The sequence below is a fragment of the Schistocerca nitens genome, chromosome 2, assembly GCF_023898315.1.
Source record: "Schistocerca nitens isolate TAMUIC-IGC-003100 chromosome 2, iqSchNite1.1, whole genome shotgun sequence".
Lineage (NCBI taxonomy): Eukaryota > Metazoa > Arthropoda > Insecta > Orthoptera > Acrididae > Schistocerca > Schistocerca nitens.
This window is the reverse complement of record NC_064615.1, coordinates 845690980-845714430: the sequence shown is the minus strand read 5'-3', so window position 1 is coordinate 845714430 and position 23451 is coordinate 845690980. Positions and strand designations below refer to the sequence as shown.

The 23451-nt window shown below is 41.2% G+C and overlaps 1 protein-coding gene across 1 annotated transcript in view; it reads right to left on the bottom strand.

The window, feature by feature from the left end:
• LOC126234672 (protein gooseberry-neuro-like) overlaps positions 1-23451 on the bottom strand; it is a 433892-nt gene that overhangs the window by 80617 nt on the left and 329824 nt on the right. The window contains exons 4-5 of the mRNA XM_049943412.1: positions 14466-14656; positions 10080-10221 (exon numbers count right to left, since the gene is read on the bottom strand). Coding sequence (XP_049799369.1) covers positions 10080-10221; positions 14466-14656 — 333 coding nt within the window. The remainder of the gene's footprint in view (positions 1-10079; positions 10222-14465; positions 14657-23451) is intronic.

The window sequence follows — 23451 nt, the reverse complement described above, 5'->3', positions numbered from 1 at the left end:
AAATTGAATGCTACTTAATAATTATGTTCCACATTGGTAATTTCATTCATCGGTACGAAAGAAAATTTAGTTATGCTTTTGGAGAACTGTGCTGTTTATGTTCTGGCATATGCAGCATGAGATTTCACACAATTCGCTGTCCATTTTCAGATTTATTACAATCCAATATAGCTTCAAAATGTAGAAACAGGAGATAGTCATGGATAACAGGTCCACACCACACTGTTACAGGATTATTAGAATACATACAGCACTTGGCAGATAGTCTAATTCTACTTATACAAACATAATCTGCAAATTAATGTGAAGTGCATGACAGAGGATATTTAGCAATGTCCCAAGTAAGTTTTGTTCACATTTGAATTGTGTGTGTAGTGTAGGAAGAATGACTGCTTAAATGCCTCTGTGCACATAGTAGCTAGTTTAATGTTGTCTTTGCAGTCCTTTTGAGAGTGATACATAGGGGCTGAAGAATATTTGTAATTCTTCATTTAATATTGGTTCTTGAAACTTTGTAAGAAGACTTTTTTTGGGACAATTGGTGGACAGCTTTGACTGTCAGCCAATTCAGGTTTCTTCCCATTTCCATAACACTCTCTCATATATCAGACAAAGCTGTTACTATATGAGCCCCACTTTTGTATATATACTCAGTATTCCCTGTTAGTCCTTATTGAAATAGTGCCACACACTGAGCGATATTCTAAGATGGGATGTGCAAGTGATTTTTCTCTTTTATAGATTTAATTTTTCAAGTATGCTGTCAATGATCTAAAGTCTGACACCTGTCTTAGCTATACCTAGATCACCTGAACAGGATGCTGTGCCCAGTGCCCGAAAGAAAGCACAGGTCACACCCATCTACAAGAAAGATAGCAGATCCACAAAATTTGTGCCCAATCTCACTGGCACCTGTCTGTTGTAGAATCCTTGAACATATTCTGGACTGAAACAAAGTGAATTATCTCAAACAGAATGGAAAAAACATCAATCCTGTAAAACCCAAACTGCACTTATCTCACATTACACCCCGAAAGCCATGTGATCATTCCATTTCATATCCCAACCTGTTGTTACAACCAGATATTTGTATGAGTTAACTTATTCCAGTAGTGACTCACTGATGTTTTAGACAGAGGATGTTACTTTTATGTATTTTATGAAGTATATTATTTCACATTCCTGTATATTTAATGCAATTAGCCAACCTCTGCACCACTTTGGAATCTCATGAAAGATATATGTGCAACTCGTTTCATAGAGTAATTCATTGCAGGTGACTGCTCATGTGCAGAAAGTCTGGGGTTATTTTCATAATTGTCTACCAGAAAATAAATATACAAAAGAGCAATAAGTCTCCCAACACATTTCTCTGGAGTATGCTTGAAGTTGTGTATAATTCTATCAGTGACTCTGATCTGATCCATGGCTTTCAGAGTGTCTTGTGAGAAAAGTTCAGTTTGGGTTTCACAGGACTGATGTTTTTGGTCATTCTGTTTGAGATAATTCACACTGTTTCAGTTCAGAATATGGTCAAGGATTCCACAACAGATAGGTGCCAGTGAAATTGGGCACAAGTTTTGTGGATCTGCTATCTTTCTTGTAGATGGGTGTGACCTGTGTTTTCTTTTGCTCACTGGGCACAGCTTTCTGTTCACGTGATCTAGTGTATATTGTAGTTAAGCTACTCAGCTGCAAATACCATATAGAATCTGACAAGGATCCCACTAAGCCCTAGGACCTTGTCCAATTTGAGAGATTTTAGACATCTCTCAATGCCACTGACACTAATATTATACCACACCTTTGCAGTGGCGTGAGGTGTAAACCTCTGTATCTTCATTAATAAAAAAATTAAAAACTGAGTTCAGCATTTCTTCTTTTCAATTCCTTTATCATCTATGAGTGTCTGATAATATTTTTGGTGCCACTGACAGCCTTTACATATAACCAGACCTTTCTTTTAAATTTTATTTTGAGGGATACTTTGACAAGATTTTGCTAAGGCATCACTGAAGGATTCATGCATTGTCCTCTTGACAGTTAAACATATTTATAAATTCACTGAGCCTGTGGAGAAAGAAAAGCATAGTGTGCAAAAACTGGTGAGCATAGTGAACTCAAAAATCAGTAAAGTTTTAGATTACTTTTTATATTGAAATATAAATTGTTTAAATGGTCAAAAACTCTACAAATCTCTAAGGAATGAGAGTGACTTTGAGTAGATACAAAATTATATGACATTCATATCAGTAATGCTTCTGATGATTTTTGTACAATTTTGATGTGAATGTACATAGCTGTGACATTCTTACTAACAGGATGATGATCAAATAAATGACAAAATATCATCAGTGTTCTGCACAAGAGGTTAGTACACTATGACAGCAGCTGAGATGTAGATATTGTCTCATGTTGTCATCAGACACACAGTACAATTTTCTCACTATTTTTACTCGTGTTTGATGCTTTGGAGAAATGATGTGTCATATTAATAGAGATGGGCAGAGAAAGCTTGAATGTCTCATGTAGTCATTTGTTATAGGTAGTAGCATGTCCACTAATATTTTTGCTTTTGTGTGAAAAGGAAGGAGATGTCTTTTGATCACTAAACAGATTCTGGGTATAAGTGAGCTTTTGTGCTGCATTTCTATGTTGTTTACTTCTTATTAAAAGTTTTACAACGCTATGTTGAATTTTATATACTATGTGTAATTTGTAGATTACACAAATAATATTTACTATAAGGGAAAGATAGTTCAAAATATAACTAAGCTTACAAAACAGTAACTGACAAAGGTATAATAAAAAAATAACAGGTAATATACATTCTAGCTTTCAGGGCAAACAGCTACTTTTTTGCCAAAAGACAGGAACTGAAACTACTTGGGTTTAAGAGGAAAAGCTCTCAAGAACGATTCAACGAAGTAGAGGAAGTGGAAAAAAAATCTGAGCTTCACCACTCATTGCAGAAGGGACAATCAGGAACAGCCAGTCACTCTGTCATCCTCAATAAATGGCATCATTTGGATGCAGTATGGAGGGTATGGGTCAAACACATTCTCCCAGTCATTGTCAATTTTTCAGATCTTGGAGCCACTACTACTCATTCAAGTAGTCCCGCAACTGATACCACAAGGCTGAACGAATCTTGCTCCAGTCCTCCCACCAACGAAAAATTCCTGGTAGTGTCAGAAACTGAACCCAGGTCCTCTCCACAGCAATCTTCCATACTGACCACTCAGTTGTAGAGACAGTTGAGAAGAGGACAGGAGCAAAGGATAAACGAATGAAATGATAGCAACGGATGGGATGTAAAAGTTGTAAAGTTACACTGGCAGAGAAATAAAAAATAACAGGAGGGAATACTGAACATTGAAGCACATAGGAAAAATACATGAGGAGCAGCAGAGAAAAAGGAAAGTAAAAGCAAATGAAGGGATAAAAAAGAAACAGTAAAGCAAAGAAAATATAAGGGAGATACAAAAACAGAAAAATTAACAGTAATGGGAGCTATGTTCAAATGGGTGATTGAAACCATCTGTACATAAAAGTCTTCTTGGGCTTCCACCCGCGAGCTTTCAGCCAAGTGGTAACTGACCTTCATGTGGTTGCTGGCCTTATCCTTAAATAACTGTGGTACTGACTGTGACATGAACAGTGTTCAGTTCATCACTGCGTAAGCCAAAGTTTACATCCACTTCTGATTTACTTGCTTTAACTTTGATTCAACTAGGTTCCACACTGTACTCAGCTGCAAACCATTACCTATGTCGAGAGTGTAATTAGATATTTTGATCTCTATAGCTTTTTTTTATTAGGCTGTCTCAGAAACAGCCTTCATGGTGACAGAGATGTTGTTTATCCAGTTTTATGTTCATTTTCCAAAGCATGTTCAGTTACCATCAGTTTTGTAGACAGTGTAATAGCAGACTCCTCTCATGTTCAGTCCAAGACTGTTCTGCCATGTGTATGGTCTAATCAATTGATAAGAGCTGAGAAGCATTTAACCATAAGCCAGTGGATGTATTAACACTTGATATGGCTGGAAGCTCTAAATATTTTATTAAATTATGTCACTGTAAGACTAGTTGGTCATCCATCCGTACATATTCCACAATCAATTCCCACATTCAGGTTTTCAAATTTGATAAGTTGTTACAATTATATCATTGAGTGCCCTGCCACAATAGCTTCCATCTCTTGTTCACCTCAAGATCATGAATGGTTTTCCAATTTAATGTCCATATCTCAGGAAAATAAAACTCTGGCTGCAGAAGTTATTGTACTTGGAAAATGCTACAAGTTAATTAGCAGACTTAAAAAAAATAATAAAAAAAACTCTCATGAGTTCCATCATAGAATACTGTTTAAGTGTGTAGGACCCGTAGCATATTGGACTAACATTGAAAATATACATTGAAGGACAGCATGGATTGTAACAGCATCATTTGACCCACAGAAGCGCATTATGGAAATACCAAAAGACCTGAGCTAGCAGATGCATGAAGACATGCCAATTACCCCATGAAAGCCTACTTATCTAGAAAAATACTACAGCCCCTACTTATCACTCCTGTAGGGACTGCAAAGACAACATTAGACTAATTACAGGCATATGCAGGCCTTGAAGCAGTCATTTCATTCCATGCTCTATACACAAATAAAAAGTAAAGAAGCTCTAATATGTGTTATGATGGGAAGTTGGTTGGTTGGTTGGTTTAAAAGGGGGAGGAAGGGACTAAACTGTGAGGTCATTGGTCCCTGATGGGAAGTAACCTCCTGCATGTACTTCAGAGTGGTTTGCAGAGTACAAATGGAGACATATATGTTTATGTAGAAATATGATTCAGTAATCATGTAAACAAATTATGTTCCATGGTACTACAGTTGCTGAGAGTCTTATGGGACATTAAAAGAACAGTAATGACTAAATAAGCTTACATACATGAAAGAAAGTTCGACACGCAAGTCGCCGAAGTGGCGTCAACTCGAAAGACTTGCACCAGGCGAACGGTCTACCCAACGGGAGGCCCTAGCCACATGGCATTTCCATTTTATTTATGAAAGAAAGTTATTAAAAGACCAATATAACATAGATGTAAGGAACGTATGACAAGTTTGGTATAGCTTAAGCTGTGGTATGAAGAGTCGACATTTGGGAAACAGAAAGAACAAAATTTGTTTGAAGCAGAAGGTACCTGGATGTGGATATGAGTCACAATAACATTCTGGAATAAAAAAAGAAAAATCCAGTAACATACGGTAAGAAAATTAAAAGAAAGAAAAGAGAACCAACACCCAATTCTGCATAACGAATTTATACAGGCATCACTGAAGCAAGTATCTTGGTGTTAAAATCAACAAACAGATGTAGAACACCTGTATCACAAATGTAATCGGTGGATGAACTGCAATAATTAAAACAGAATGGTACATAAAGCGAGAGGTGAAAGGATGAATATCATCAAGATGTTAGCTTTAGTGAGTGAGGACAATGTTTATGAATGGAATCTTCATGGGCAGTAGGTAGAATGTTGACTTGCTATTAATTTTAAAATAATGTAATTGATTTTCAGTTAAATTAATTGAGTGAATAAGGTTTGTGTTGTGTGGCTGCATAAGATGATTAATGTGATCTAGGGATAGCGACTTCTACTAACAACCAAAACGTTCTGTTTCCTAGTTTTGTACCTAGCCTCTGCTTAAATTTTGAAAACAAATCTTTTACAACAACAACTGAAGTGTCTGACTAAATAAGTTACCTTTGCTCTGGCAAGGGTCTTGTCAAAGAGGGCAGAGGAGTGGGTAGAGGTTCAGGGCACTCTCTTGTTCTTAGGGTGGGCAACTGCCCCAAAAAGGTGGAAGAATCAGCAGTGACCAATGGCATGAGCTATCAAAAGACAATTTAAAGAAAACTTTGATGACGATCTCTCTATTGGCGAAAGATTCTGGGTTGGTCCCCAGTTTGGTTCTCTGGTAGTGGACTGGTAAGGGGAGGTGACCATGAGAAAAAGCTGGAATAACCAATGATGGGATTACATTCTCTGTGTTGCAGCATGGAATGTCAGAAGTCTGACCATAGTAAAAGAGCTACAAACTCTGAAAAGAGAAATGGAAAGGCTTAATCTAGATACAGTGGGGGTTATTGAAGTGAAATGGAAAGAAGATAAGGATTTCTAGTCAGGCGAATAAAGGGTAAAATCAACAGCAGCAGAAAATTGTATAATGGGAGTATGATTGAGTAAGAATGGGAATGTACGTCAGAGGATGACCAACTGTGAACAGTTCAGTGACTGGGTTCTTCTCATCACATTCGCCAGTAAATCAAGGCCGACGACGTTAGTTCAATTATAAATGCCGATGTTGCAAGCAGAAGATGAATTGATAGAGAAAGTATGTGATGATTCTGAACGAGTAATTCATTATGTGAAAGGAGATGAAAATCTAATAATCGTTGGAAATTGGAATGCGGTTGTGAGAGAAGAAATAGAAGAAAGGGTTACGTATGGATATGGACTTGGTGGTAGGAATGAAAGAGGGGAAAGACTAATTCAGTTCTGCAATAAATTTCAGCTGGTAATAGCGAATACTCTCTCCAAGAATCATAAGAGGAGGAGGTATACACAGAAAGACCCAGAGACATGGGCAGGTTCCAGCTGGGTTACATCCTGGTCAGACAGGATTCCGAAATCTGATGTTGGATCTTAAGGTGTACCCAGGTGCAGATATAGACTCAGATCACACTTTAATTGTGAAGAAGAGTAGACTAGAGTCCAAGAGAATCTCCTGGAAGAATCAGTGCGGGAGGAAGTGGATTACTGAAGTATTGAGGAATGATGAGAAGCATTTGTAGTTCACTGAGGACCTGGGTACAGTTATAAGGAATACCAGGTAGGAAGTTCCGATGAAGAGGGGTGGATATCTCTAAAAAGGGCAGTCTAATAATCGTTGTAAGCTGAATGAGCGCTAGGATATCGGAAATTGCACAAGAAATAGGGTTTCCGAACTCAACACTGTCTTCAACGAATCCTCAGTACTGCAGAGACGTTTCCTCGAGCACAAATCGCCGCACCAGACGGCCATAAGTGTTTGACAAACGGACGCCACGTTGCGTCCACAGAACCAGGAACCGATCTGCATGTGGTGTGTCAAGAACTCATTTCTGCTGGGACTGCAGGGAGAGAAATGCAACGCTTAGGCTTCAGCAGCCAGTGACTGTCTCGTGCCAAAAAGCCTTTTCATGACCTTCACACATTCAGTTTTGTAGGCATTTTTTTGTAAGATGTTCAGGTCGTTTTTGTTCATGTTTATGACAACAATTGTCATGGACCTGAATCCGTTGACTTGTTTATCACTACCAGGCCCGACATGGAGCACACCATATGTGATGTAAGATAGTGACTGGAGAGGATAGATATTACTTCAGCAAGATTTCTCAAATCATTGCAGGAAGTGACACCCAAATGGTTATTCAAGTAATCGTGTGGGATATAAGAGACATGCTGTCGAATTTTCGGAAGAATGTCCACAAAATCCGAAAGATATCAAAGGCGCATTAATGTGACAACTATCGCATATTAAGTGTAACAACTCGTACACTGAAGTAGTTTGCAAGAATAATATACAGATGAATGGAAAAGAAAATTAAGTATCTGCTAGATGACGATCAGTTTGGCTTCAGGAAAGATGAAGGTACCAGAGAGGCAGTATTGAAGTTGTACTTGATAATAGAGACAAGAGTTAAGAAAAAACAAGACACCGTCGTATAAAGAGCGTCCGACGACGTAAAATGTTGCTTTGGAATTATTAGAAGAATAGGTGTAGACCGTAGGGAAAGGCGGGAAACATATAATCTGTACAGGAACCAAGAGGAAACAATAAGAATGGTAGACGTAGAGAAAAGCATAAAGGGCGTACAGGAAAGATCTTTCTCCGCTGTGTCAAACGTGTGCATTGAACTTGTATATCGAAGGAGCACTGACGTAAATAAAAGAAAGTTTCAGGAGTGGGCATTAATTCAGGATGAAGTGATATCAATGATAAGATTCACTGATGGCGTTACGGTGCTTTCCTTAGTGAAAGTAAGGGTGGATTACTGAACCTGTTAAAATAAATGAATACCGTAATATAATGAGCAGAGAATCTGAAACAAGAGTAAACCAAAGAAAGGCGAAAGTAACGAAGAGTAGCACAAACGAGATTAGCGATAAACTTCACATCAGAGTTTGGGCATCGTGTAGTAGACCAAGTGCATGAATTATTCCTCGTTGTATGCAAAATGACGCGTTATGGGCGAAGTAAAGAGAATATAAAAAGCAGAGTAGAACAGGTAAACAGAACATACCGTTTTCAAATATACAATGAGGTGACAAAATTTATGGGATACCTCCTAAAATCGTGTTGAACCGTCTTTTACCCAGCATAGTGAAGTAACTCGACGTTACATGGACTCAACAAGTCGTTGGAAGTTCCCTGCAGAAACTGGAGCCATGCTGCCTCTGCAGTCGTCCATCATTGTGAAAGTGTTGGCAGAGCAGGATTTTGTGCATGAACTGATCTCTCGACTACGTCCCATAAATGTTCGATGGGATTCATGTCGGGCGATCTGGTTGGCCAAATCATTCGCTCGAATCGTCCAGAATGTTCTTCAAACAAATCGTGAATAGTTGCGGCCCAGTACCACGGCGCATTGTCATCAATCAAAAATCCATTGTTGTTTCGTGACTTGAAGTCCATGAATGGCTGCAAATGATGTCCAAGTAGCCGAACGTAACCATTTCCAATCAATGATCGGTTCAGTCGGACCAGAGGACCAGTCCATTCCTTGTGAACACAGCCCACATCAATATAGAGCCAACACCAGCAAGCACAGTGTCTTGTTGACAACTTGAGTCAATGGCTTCGTGGGATCTGCGCCACACTTGAACTCTTCCATCAGCTCTTACTAACTGAAATCGGGACTCATTTGACCAGGGCACGGTTTTCCAATCGTCTTGGGTCACGAGCCCAGGAGAGGCAATGTCATGCCGTTAGCAAAGGAACTCTCGTCGGTCGTCTGCTGCCACAGCCCATTAATGCCAAATTTTGTCTCACTGTCCTAACGGATGCGTTCGTCGTACATCCCACGCTGATTTCTGTGGTTGTTTCATGCAGTGTTGCTTGTCTTTTAGCACTGACAATTGTACGTAAGGCCGCTGCTCTCGGTCGTTAAGTGAAGGCAGTCGGCCACTGCGTTGTCTGTGGTAAGAGGTGATGTCTAAAATTTGGTGTTCTCGACACACTCTTGACACTGTGGATCTCGGAATACTGAGTTCCCTAACGATTTCCGAAATGGAATATCCCATGGGTCTAGCTCCAGCTACCATTCCGCGTTAAAAGACTGTTAATTTCCGTCGTGCGGCCATAATCTTCCCGGAAACGTTTTCATATGAATCACCAGAACACAAATGACAGGTCCGCCAATGCACTGCCTTTTCACACCTTGTGTATGTGATACTACCCCCATCTGCATGTGTGCATATCGCTAAACCATGATTTTGGTCACCTCAGTGTAGATCTTAATTTCAGCAAGAAACATCAGAGAACGTACGTCTGAGGCAAAGCATTGTTTGGAAGTAAATCACCCTGTGGGAAAATGGGAAAAGATGAGAACTCAAGCGTTTGAGATGTGATTTTATAGGAGGATACTGAAAATTAAGTGGGCTGGTATGATAAGAAATGAGTAGGACTTCAGCAGAAACGGCGAGGAAAGCAATGTGTGAAAAACACCATGGTACGCTATGATGGGACATGTGTTCCGATTTCCTGGAACACCTCCCATGCTACAAGACGGAGGCATAGAGAGCAAAAACTGTAAGGAAAGTTAGAAATTGTTATATGTCTAACAAATAATTCAGGACTTTGGTTATAGGTGCTACAGTGAGATCGAGGTGTTGGCACAGGAAAGGAACTGTGGTGGGGTACGTCAAACTAGTCACGAGATTGTTAAAATTTTAATTTGGACTTATAATGGAAACGTTCGCATATGATGTCATAGGCAATAGTTAATGGTGTATCGCATGGGTACTGGCTCTTACCCTGTGACGCCTGCATGCTTGCAGCTGTAGCCGCTACATCGGAGACGCTGTGACCGCCGGCCAACTGCAGAGCTCCGAACGCCATCTGCTGGGAAGCGCCGCAGTGCTTGCGCCAGCGAGCTCGTCTGTTGCTAAACCACACCTGCAAGCATGGAAGGAGCCAAAATATTATGAGCTACAGTTCGCTTTACTGTAGTAATTGTTAGTAGCTAGGTACAGCTAACGAAGTTTATTACAAAGTGTATTCCCATATTTAGGCAAATTATGGTTTCTTCAGCTGCAGTTTCGAAGGATGCCAGGGGTACTACATAAGTTTCCAAATTGACAGTATTAAGGTGTCACGTTCTTAAAGTGACCGTTTTATAAACATACTGCAAATCATGGTACGAAGTATGTCTGCACAAACCATGAGGTAACTGTGTTAGGCCAAGTATAGAGGCACATTTAAATTAATGTCTCGTCGGTATAGAAATAAAGCAAGATGAAGAGATGAAAAAAAAATGAGGAAATAATCTGCTGCTTTGATAAAGAACCTATATTTGAATCCGTCTGAAAGGACTTATGGAAACTATGAAAACTCTAAATCTGGATGTGAATCGCATTCGTCCTAGATACGAGCCAATTGTAAACAGAAGTGTTATTTTGAAAAGAATTAAATCTTTGATGACAGGACTCCAATAACAATTTTTTTCTCTTCTTGAAACACAGGATAATAAAACTGAAAAGCTTTTACAGTGCCCAAATTATCATTGTAGCGTTTAAACTTCTGAACTTTATCTAGTTAAGTAACTTATAGTGGGTTCGAAAGACACCATCCAGAAACAGCCAAAATCAGGCTCTCGCTGTCCGATTTGCATTGTGAAAAATCTCATTCTTGATGCAGAGATACCTTGTTTAAGGATATATGACCAAGCTCTCATTTTTTTGCATAGAAGGCAGGTTTCATAGACGTTTTGTTGTAAGATAGTGGTATTCCGGCAGTTTATCTAAATAAGTTATATCTCTAGAGATACTATCAGATTTATCAATGATCTGTGAGATGTGAGGCGAACGCAAGAAGGGGAACAATCAGTCGGAACCATGTCGATTGTGAAGAGGTCTGTGCAGGTAGTCTGACAGCAGAAACTAAGCAATGCTGTATTACACCAGAATGACGATGTTCTGTATACTCAAATAGTGTTGTCACAGTCTCTTCCTAAATACTGCCAGACCCAAAGTTCACTGACACATACACTTATTTTCGAAACAGTGTAATAGAAGAATTTATTACTTTCAATTGTTAGTTCCCGATAGTGTAACACTCTACCTCACGTCTAGTAGCAGAAAAGTCATACTAGTGACTCAAGTTAGGAAAAAATTACATATAAACATGGCGTTATTGTTAATTTAATTATCTGTAGAGCAGAGTGATTATTCGTGAAAAATAAGGCAGCTACTTAGGAGTGAACAAGAACCACGAATTTCTCTTCTCAAGCTTTTAGAATCGATGAGCCTGAGAACCATAGACATCAGAAGGACCAGAGGATGTGTACATCGATGGATAACGAGCGTTTTTAGTTCCTTGCGACGCCTTTAGGCGAGTTTTTCCCGTAGCTTGAATAATATTCAGTTGAGAGAACTTCGTGAAACGGATGAGCATTCGTCTATATAAACTGTCACAGCGGTGAAATAAAACGACGTGTGGCGAGGGCCTGCTGGCGGCTAGACCTAATCGCCTGGTGCAAGTCTTTTGAGTTGACGCCACTTCGGCGACTTGCGCGTCGATGAGGATGAAATGAGAATGACGAAGACGACACGAACACGCAGTCCCTGAGCGGAGAAAATCTCCATCGCACCCGGAATCGAACCCGGGCCTCCCGGCAGAACAAGCCGGCGGGCTGTCCACTCAGCTACGGTGGCGAACGTGTCACACCGTCACTCGCAGACTGACCTTCATTCTGTATCAGCCTCATTTTGATAAGAGAGTTCAAATCGATACTGATTCATCTTTTCTGAAACAATCATTTAAAATACTAAACTGGTCCACACTATTTGGCTCATGGCTAAGGTAGAATTCCAGATGTACACTACTGATGTAAAGTATCCCAGTTTTCAGCGGAGTGGAACTCTTGAGTTACCGCTACATTTCTACGAATGTCATACTCGTCATTTTCTGGCGAAGTGTTGAGATATTGTCGAAGTCCCTTTATTTATTGGAGAGGATCCTTCAGTCCACACCGAGCGAGGTAGCACATTTGGATGGACGACGACTCAATCCTCGTCCAGCTATCCAGATGTAGGTTTTCGCGATTTCCCCAACTCGCCCCAGGCAGAGCCTGGAATGTTTCCTTAGAAAAGAGGAAGGTCGATTTCCTTCTCCACCCTTCCGTAATCCAAGCGTGTACTCCGCCTCTAATGAGCACCATGTCGACGAGACGTTAAACGCGTGTCTCTCTCTCTCCTCTATCTCCTCCTCCCCTCGTTCCACCACCCCATCGCTGCGCCCTATTTGCCTTATTTCCTCACTGCTATCGGCTGCACAAGACCCGAATAGGAGGAGAACCCCCCCCCCCCTTCCAGACGAGTACAAGCACAAAAACTTCCCCAGTGTATCGACGCTTCGCCAGAGGAAAATGAATATGACACTCGGCACTCGTCAAAACTTCGCAGTATCTCAGTACTGCCACCTGGCTGGAAAACCGAGAGCATACCATCATTTTGGGCATGGCTTTGCAAATTATACAGGGTGTTACAAAAAGGTACGGCCAAACTTTCAGGAAACATTCCTCACACACAAATAAAGAAAAGATGTTATGTGGACATGTGTCCGGAAACGCTTAATTTCCATGTTTCGTCAGTATGTACTGTACTTTCTCGATTCACCGCCAGTTGGCCCAATGGAAGGAAGGTAATGTTGACTTCGGTGCTTGTGTTGACATGCGACTCATTGCTCTACAGTACTAGCATCAAGCACATCAGTACGTAGCATCAACAGGTTAGTGTTCATCACGAACGTGGTTTTGCAGTCAGTGCAATGTTTACAAATGTGGAGTTGGCAGATGCCCATTTGATGTATGGATTAGCACGGGGCAATAGCCGTGGCGCGGTACATTTGTATCGAGACAGATTTCCAGAACGAAGGTGTCCCAACAGGAAGACGTTCGAAGCAATTGATCGGCGTCTTATGGAGCACGGAACATTCCAGCCTATGACTCGCGACTGGAGAAGACCTAGAACGACGAGGACACCTGCAATGAACGAGGCAATTCTTCGTGCAGTTGACGATAACCCTAATGTCAGCGTCAGAGAAGTTGCTGCTATACAAGGTAACGTTGACCACGTCACTGTATGGAGAGTGCTACGGGAGAACCAGTTGTTTCCGTACCATGTACAGCGTGTGCAGGCACTATCAGCAGCTGATTGGCCTCCAGGGGTACACTTCTGCGAATGGTTCATCCAACAATGTGTCAATCCTCATTTCAGTGCAAATGTTCTCTTTACGGATGAGGCTTCATTCCAACGTGATCAAATTGTAAATTTTCACAATCAACATGTGTGGGCTGACGGGAATCCACACGCAATTGTGCAATCACGTCATCAACACAGATTTTCTGTGAACGTTTGGGCAGGCATTGTTGGTGATGTCTTGATTGGGCCCCATGTTCTTCCACCTACGCTCAATGGAGCACGTTATCATGATTTCATACGGGATACTCTACCTGTGCTGCTAGAACATGTGCCTTTACATGTGGTTCATGCACGATGGAGCTCCTGCACATTTCAGTCGAAGTGTTCGTACGCTTCTCAACAACAGATTCGGTGACCGATGGATTGGTAGAGCGGACCAATTCCAAGGCCTCCACGCTCTCCTGACTTCAACCCTCTTGACTTTCATTTATGGGGGCATTTGAAACCTCTTGTCTACGCAATCCCGGTACCAAATGTAGAGACTCTTCGTGCTCCTATTGTGGACGGCTGTGATACAATACGCCATTCTCCAGGGCTGCATCAGCGGATCGGGGATTCCATGCGACAGAGGGTGGATGCATGTAGCCTCGCTAACGGAGGACATTTTGAACATTTCCTGTAACAAAGTGTTTGAAGTCACGCTGGTACGTTCTGTTGCTGTGTGTTTCCATTCCACGATTAATGTGATTTGAAGAGAAGTAATAAAATGAGCTCTAACATGGAAAGTAAGCGTTTCCGGACACATGTCCACATAACATATTTTCTTTCTTTGTGTGTGAGGAATGTTTCCTGAAAGTTTGGCCGTACCTTTTTGTAACACCCTGTATTTGGTTTACTGGAATGAAACGTATGAAATCAGTCGTAACAGTGTAAGAACAAGAGGTGTGTGTTAAGTTAGGCGCAGCTGATGCAACACGACCAGATGCGCCAGCAAGAAACCTGTATGCGCGCCTCCGAGAGCCCGGTCCTGCGGGCGAGCTCCTCGCGAGTGTAGACGTCTGGGTACTGCGTGCGCTGGAAGGCGCGCTCCAGCGTCTCCAGCTGGTCTCCGGAGAACGTGGTCCGCGACCTCCGCTGCTTGCGCTTCAGTGGGATGCCCGGCTCGGACTCCGTGTCCGAATCACACCGCCCTAAAACAGAAAAGCGCTAGTATTGATCATAATTTCATACAGAACGAGGGAGGCTAAAGCCTAGTTTACACGACGACACGAGGTTGCAGGCAACTGCGCTACCGCCCACTGCGCATGCGCGCCGCGCGTTTGCGCAACTCGTTGGTGAAACTAAACACTTTCGGCGTGTTCCAACTTTGGCGACACTAGTTGCACGAGTTTTGAGGTTATGCGTGTTCGTAGAGTGTAGACAAACTGAAATATGAAGTGGGGAACGGAGAATAATGTTCGCTTTTTGGGTATCTATGCTTTGCATAGGTGTTTGTGGGATTTCAGTGATGCTGATTACAAAAATAAGTAAAATATTGCTGCCACTGAGACTGTCATGTGCGATCATAACATAGATGGTTTGACAATATCTGAGCTGCAGGGAAAAATTAGAGTTAGGAGCACATATACAACTGAATTAAGAAAAATATAAGCAAGTGTAATTCTAGCTGTGGCAATGCTCTCGTCTACAACACTAAAATTCCATCGTTCGAGTTGGGCAACTCTTTATTAAGGAATGTTGTTGACAGGAGGCAAGGCTATACAAATTCAATAAGCTGCATTCTTTATTCAATATTCATATATTTGAAACGTCGCTGCAGTGCTCCCCATTCAAATGTGTTAGAATTTTGAAATACTGCCACTGTAAAGATCTATCTTCAAGAGAGTAGTTTGCAAACCATTCTCTTCTTAATGCGGCCTGCTTCGAGTAATTATTGTTGCTAATGTTAATAGTTATTAATGTTAATAATTATAGTTGTTAATGAAATAGCGACATCACCAACAAAAACCGTATCTTATAGCATGCCGAGTGTTCTCGATTGTAATGCACGCAATATGATGTGTAATTTCAGTTCCGGCGACAGTGCTTCATACATTACAGTACCTTTATTCCTTATCGCATAATTAACTCTATTTAGGAGAAATGTGAACAGTTCTGGTGACATTCTAAGATAATTAAAAGAACTTCTTGGATCTTCCGTTATAAATTATTTCAGCAAGGATGCTGAGCGACCGAGCTGACGTCTTTTCTTCATTCAGTCACGAATCGAAAAGCGTTTCTTATTTTTTTCTTATGCAGCTATTCCACGCAACAAGCTTTAACGCCATCACAACTTGTGCGACGTGCAGCTGCCAAAACTTTCATTTCAGACACAACTCAGGGAACCACAAAACGACGAAACCGAAGTGTATACTGGTGTCGCCGTGTCTACAGTCACATATGAAAGCACTTGCTTGCAACTCATACCACGCAACGAGTGGCGCAACCCAATGTCGTCGTGTAAACTAGGCTTAAAAGGAAAGTACATAAGATGAAATGTGCGGGATACATCAAAAAGAACTTTGCAACTCTGAAAATTCATTCAGATTTATTCGTATGACAGACGGACTTGGTCTTGGTGTCATCTTCAAAGAAAATAGGTCAAGTTTTGATTCACATGGTGTGCTAACACAGAATCGCGCCGCTGCAAGCGCTAGCTGTAGTTGCAGCAAAGATGGCTGCCGTTACCAGTCCAGAGAGTGCTCGCTATATGTTTTGGTTTGAAGAGTCAAAGTCTGAAACAGCTGTGCGACGTAACTTTCGTACAGGGTAGGAAAAATTCTGCTAATAGTCGTACTATTTATGAATGGCAAGAGTGTTTCGTTGAAACTGGATGTTTCATAAGACATAACAGATCCTAAAGTCGTCCCCGTGTGCCTGACAATGTTGTGGAGCAAGTGAGATCGAAGCTTTATGAACAGTCCTACAAAATCGACCCTATGTGCTTCTTGAGACCTGAATGTCCCACATTCACTGTTTTGGCTACGTTAAGAAAAAAGTTGCATCTCAAACCATACTAGTTTACAATGGTACAAGAACTAAGAGACACTGATAGGATTGTTCGTAAGAGCTTCTGTGTGGAAATGTTACACCAGTTGGACGAAGATTCCATTGGAACATTTATCTTTCACCTAAGTATTAAAGCTAGCAAACACAACTGTAGGATTTGGGGCAGTGAAAAATCCACGAAAGTCCCTGGAACACGAACGTGATAGCTCAAGATGGACTGTGCTTCATTCATTGAGGAAACGCAATATTTACAGATCAATCTTTTTCCAAAACAAGACTATCAACACAATAGTACACTTAGATATGCTGGAAAACCTTTTAATTACCCAGGTTGACGTTGATGAGCAATAATGCAACGTAAAGTTTATACAAGATGACAGGCCGCCACACTATCTCCACATTGCCTGATTTCCTGAATTTCTGCTTTCAGGTAATTGTATGGGCCGAGATGCGAAAACTGCATGCCCCCCCCCCCCCCCCCCCCCGCCCCCACATTCATAGGATCTGACATCTTTTGACTTACCACCTTCTCTACCAGAACTCAGAGCTAGAATCTACCTCGCAACTGGACAGGTCATACCTGATTTGCTGTGCCAAGTTTGACAAGATGTTGGCTTCAGATGGAATGCGTGCTGTATAACCAATGGGTGTCACATTGAACCTGTTTAGCTATCAGGTAAAAAACTTAATGTGTTTTGCTATAAAACGATACCGCAACCATACCTGTAAGTTAAGTGAATATATCAGTTGGAGTTTTCAAAGTTGTAAAGTCCTTTTTCATACTCCAGTTATATGCATTATCTGATCAAAACTCCCATGTAAAGTGGAATTGATCATTAGATGTCATGAGAGGTGGAGTAAACAGCATAAAAGGAGGCAAGGAGTATTGAGTTGTCAGCAGAGAAACTGTAATATAGAATAGATCAATGAAAAGAACTCAGTAACCTTCTGAACCTATGTAAAGTACACCAGTGGCAAAAACCAATCAATACTGTCACTGCGCGATAGCGATGGAAATGTTACCGATGATGGTGCCACTAAAGCGGAGTTACTAAATACAATATCCGTAATTCCTTCACGAAAAAAGGCGAAGTAAATATTCCAGAATTCTAAACCAGAACAGCTGTTAACATGAGTGACATAAAAGTAGATACCTTAGGTGTTCCGAAACAACTCAAATCACTTAAGAAAGGCAAGTCTTCCGGTCCGGATGGTATACCAATCAGGTTCCTTTCAGAGTATGCAAACGCAATAGCGTCTTTCTTAGCAATCATATACAACCGCTCACTTGACGAAAGGTCTGTTCTTACAGACTGGAAAGTAGCACAGGTCACACCAATATTCAAGGAAGGAAATAGGGGTAACCTATTTAATTACAGACCCATATCACTGACCTCAATTTGCAGTAAGATTTCGGAGCATATACTGTACTCGAACATTATGAATCACCTTGAAGAAAATGACTTATTGGTACATAACCATCACGGCTTCAGAAAGTACCGTTATTGTGCAACACAGCTAGCTCTTTATTCCCATGAAGTAATGAGTACTGTCGACAAGGGATCTCAGATCGATTCCATATTCCTAGATTTCCAGAAAGCTTTTAATACCATTCCTCACAAGCGACTATTAATCAAATTGCCTGCTTGTGGAGTATCATCTCAGTTGTGTGACTGGATTCGTGATTTCCTGTCAGAGAGGTCACAGTTCGTAGTGATAGAGGGTAAGTCATCGAGTAGAACAGAAGCGATATCTGGCGTTCCGCAAGGTAGTGTCATAGGACCTCTGCTGTTCCTGATTTACATTAATGATCTAGGTGATAATCTGAGCAGCCCCCTTAGATTGTTTGCAGATGACGCTGTAATTTACCGTGTAGTAAAATCATCAGACGATCAATTCCAATTACAAAATGATCTAGAGAGAATTTCTGTATGGTGCGAAAAGTGGCAATTGGCACTAAACAAAGAAAAGTTCCAGGTCATCCACATGGGTACTAAAAGAAATCCGATAAATTTTGGGTATACGATAAATCGCACAAATCTAAGGGCAGTCAGTTCGACTAAATACCTAGAAATTACAGTTTCGAGCAACTTAAATTGGAAAGACCACATAGGCAATATTGTGGGGAAGGCGAAACAAAGACTTCGCTTTGTTGGCAGAACACTTAGCAGATGCGACAAACCCACTACAGAGACAGCCTACATTACACTAGTCCGTCCTCTGCTGGAATATTGCTGCGCGGTGTGGGATCCTTACGAAGTAGGATTGACGGAGGACATCGAAAAAGTGCAAAGAAGGGCAGCTCGTTTCGTGTTATCGCGCAATAGGGGTGAGAGTGTCACTGATATGATACACGAGTTGGGGTGGCAGTCACTGAAACAAAGGGGGTTTTCTTTGCGGCGAGATCTATTTACGAAATTTCAATCGCCAACTTTCTCTTCCGAATGCGAAAATATTTTGTTGACACCCACCTACGTAGGGAGAAATGTTCATCATAATAAAATAAGAGAAATCAGAGCTCGAACGGAAAGATTTAGGTGTTCCTTTTTATCACGCGCCATTCGAGAGTGGAATGGGAGAGAAGTAGTATGAAAATGGTTCGATGAACCCTCTGCCAGGCACTTAAGTGTGAATTGCAGAGTAACCATGTAGATGTAGATGTAGAACGTGGATTAGTCATTGGATGTCGCAAGAGTAACAAATCCACCAAGGACATTTCAGTCCTTCTAAAGCTGATAAAGTCGACTGTTAGTGATGTGATTGTGAAGTGAAAACGCGAAGGAACAATCACAGCTAAATCAAGATCAGTTAGACGTAATGTATTGATAGACAGCAACCACCGAGCACTGTGGAGAGTGGTTGTAAGAAATCACATAAAACACGGGAAGGAAACACTTGCGAGTTCCACAAGTGCTACGAGCAGTTCTACGCACAATGACTGTGTGTAGGGAGTTAAAAAAAGATGGGGTACAGTTTTCGAGCAATTCCTCGTATGGCACCCATTTTTGTTGGGTTGTTTGAGGGAGGAGAGAAATCACGGAAAACCTAAATCAGGATGGCCGGACGCGGGATTGAACCGTCGTCCTTCCGAATGCGAGTCCAGTGTGCTAGCCAGTTCACCACCTCGATCGGTCCCATTTTTGTACAAGCTCGGATTAGATTTCAAAGGAACCATCCCAGCATTTGCCTTCAGCGATTTAGGGAATTCACGGGAAACATAAATCTAGATGGTCGGACAGGGAATCGAATGCGAGTCTAGTGTGCTGACCACTGTGCCAACTCGTTCAGATGATGCAGTAACATGACAGAAATATTGTAGTGATGAAGTTTCGAATAGTGACAGCACGTTATGCCTGAACATTTTAAACTGATAGACACCTTAATATAGAGCATCTAAATGTAAGTATATATACTACATGATCAAAAATACCCAGACACCTATTGTGGACATTAATATAGCGTGCGTCCACCCCCCGCCTTTATGGTGGAATGAACTCTTCTGGAGACACTTTCCAAGGCTGAATGTCTGTGGATGAATGGCACCCCATTCTTCCTCAAGAGCCAAAACCTGAGATCATAGTGATGTTGGGCGCTGATGTCTGGAGCGAAATTGACATTCTAGCTTATCCTAAAAGATTTCCATTGGTCGATACTCTGGTTGGGTCAATCCTTTTCAGAAATGTTGCTTACACAGATCATTACCTCACACATACTGTTTATGACAGGCTGCACTGTCACTCTGATACAGTCACCGTCTCCAAACTGTTCCTCTACTGTAGGCACCACACAATGCCGTAAAATGTGTTCACATCCTTCCGCATTTGACGTTTTCTTAAGCACAATAAGGGGCCATACTCCAACCACGGGAAATACCTCCATACCTGAACATCACCTCCTCTTTACTTCACTGTTGGCACTACACATGATGGCAGGTAACGTTCTCCAGATATTCACCAAACTCAAAGCCTTCCATCAGATTTCCAGAGGGTGTATCGGGATTCATTACTCTAGACGACTCGTTTCTAGTCATACACTGTCGAGTGGCGTCGTCCTTCACACCACGTCAAGTATCACTTAGTACTGACCACCACCTCAGTGCACTTCTGCGGAAGAGTGCTAGATGCATTCTGGCAAGTAAACTTTATTTTTTCTGTTCTTCAGGTGGACTGGATAATGCGCCAGGCAACATATTACGCAGTATCACTGTAAGTGGTAAAATGTTTTCTCCGAGAAAGGAGATACTTTATCAAATCCTGCTGCTTTCCGAATCTGAGTGAGTAATGGAACCAATGTCTACTGTTTATTCGGGTGCAGCTGAGGAGGACGTGCGTACTTGCGTTACTTGCGACGCTGGGGGGGAGGAGAGGTGGGGGTGATAGGGAGAAGTAAGAAGTATCTCGGAGGGGGCTGTACCAAATTTGTTCGTTTGCAGAATGTTGTTCATAAGACAGTTATAATTAATTTTTTAGAGGACTAGGTTGTTGAATAATGCAGTCGTTGCAACATCGCTATTCCTGCCACTTCGTTGTTGTGTTAGTACCTCGAATATCTTTAGTTTGGATAGATCAGTTTCGCGAAGCGTATTTAATATATTTATGAAGATAGTACAGACTGAATGACGCCTACCCGTAAGCGATTTTGTGATTCTTTCTGATGCTCTTGATACTTAACCGTAACATTTCCATTAATGAAATCCATATAAACTACTTATTCCAGAGTGAAAATCCTTGCAGATGTAAAACAACGTACAAAGTAACGATTCAACGATGAAAATGTATTACAACTAATATACCGTAAATAAACTACTATGTACCTCCCAATAAACGTGATTTACTTAGATATTGGTTACTCTGCACACCAGCCTGTGAAGTACAATAAAAGTTGTTCACTTATCTCCTACCTCTGCGAAATATTTTACCTTGGAAAGTGATCTGTAACATATCAAAAGTTATTTGAGATTATTCTAGGCACCCCGTACTTCGTACATAATCTTCCTCTCTGCCCTTTCATATCTACAGAAGCCTACAGATGAGTACCAAACCAGAGGCAAGTGCTCTCGCGAAAATCTTCAATATCCTGTTATAAGTAGGGCAATTTCTGTGAAAAGGAAACGTTTAATACGTATCTACTACTAGTTTTGTTGCCGACAATGAGAATTTTGAGACATAACACACTGTGCAAGATGAGATGTAGCTATAGTTTCACATATTCAAATGGGAAACATTTTATTTAATCTCATGACATCTTTACACTATTTTGGTGTGCGGCGGTAGAAAGAAACAGCGGTGCGTCCTGCCCTCTTCGTCGGTACAGTGACAGAGGTCACAAGCGTGAGAATACGCTCTCAACCCACTCTCTGTCTCATTAATCTCGACTGTAATTGATTTCCGATCAACACAGAGTGGTCTATCACCTCCAAAATACCGGCCTCGCCCACATGGGTACGCCTAAAGAGAACGTTGGCGCTTCGAGCTCCACGCTACGGAGGTGTGACCCTTAAATTTCCCGTCTGACATTTCAAATATAACGACGCGTCAGTCGTATAACAGAGAACTTTTAGTGAGCCCGCTCCTCTGTCTAGTACTGGGCAGGGTTTATCTCTGAGTATTAGTTATAGCAGTGTTTGCTCGTAAACATGAATTGGAAGCGGGCAGTCCCCCTCAGAGGTATTAGGAACCTGGCAAGCACATGCTGAATACTAATGTATGTCGTAAGAAGAATTCATTGGTAGATGAACTCCGAATGAAGAGCCTTCCTGTCAAAGTTTTCCGAATTAGTATTTTTATTATATCCTCGAGGCTACTCCCACCGGTTTTCTTGATTTTTAATCTTTAGCAGATTTCACGAAACATCACGCGATATTAAGATATACGGTAAATAGTGGTAAAAAATATCACGGACAACTTCTCTGTGTAAATGCTGTAGATAAGAAACGGGATAATCCGCTACGAGAGGAATTAACATGGCATGTAAACAAGAGAAACTAGAAAAAGTTAAGAAAGAAATGCGAAAAAACTAGGAAAAATAATAGTTTCTTGGAAAAGTGATTTGACATAAAGGTAGAATAAATACAGCTACATAGAACTGGGAACTATAGGTTAAAGAATGTTAAATGTACTCATTTAGCACGGAGGAGAGACCAGAGAAATGAGAGGATGGTTGGAAACCTGTATGAGAAGGGATATCTATTCAGCAGGCCTACTGAAGAAGAAATCGATCAAATGATGAAGGACTTAGAAAAATGAATAATTATAGTTCATACTAATGTTACGAAATTGTACGCCAAATGTGCGTCACTATCTCCGGATAAAGCTTCAACTGTCTTTACGAAAAGATTATAGACCGTAATTTTTACGTTACAAATAGTTTTCACCGTGTTATTAGAATTAGAAAGAAAGGGACAGAATAACAAATAAACCTTTATCATCAATGTACAAAAAGTAAGGACTTCGACAATTCAGCAACCAGGAATTGGGAAGATGGTAAAATATTAACTGACTTTATCATGCCTTCTGGTTAATTTAAGAGTTGAAGAGGGAGAAAATAGTACTGACCATAAAAGAAAGAAAGGAGAACGTAGAAGAATTACAGGCTACTTAGCAAAAAATGGTTCAAATGGCTCTCAGCATATGTGACTTAACATCTGAGGTCATCAGTCCCATAGAACTTAGAACTACTTAAACCTAACTAACCTAAGGACATCACACACATCCATGCTCGATGCAGGGTTCGAACCTGCGACCGTAGCAGCAGCGCGGTTCCGGACTGAAGCGCCTAGAACCGCACGGCCACATCGGCCGGCCGTGTAACTGTCATCTAGGTTGCACATCCACTTCACCCCAAATGAAGGAATGACTTTGTGAACAGTGCTGTGCTGTAAATGAACAAACACAAGTGACTTTCGTAATGGGGTTAGTTCATGCTACTGTTTACATTT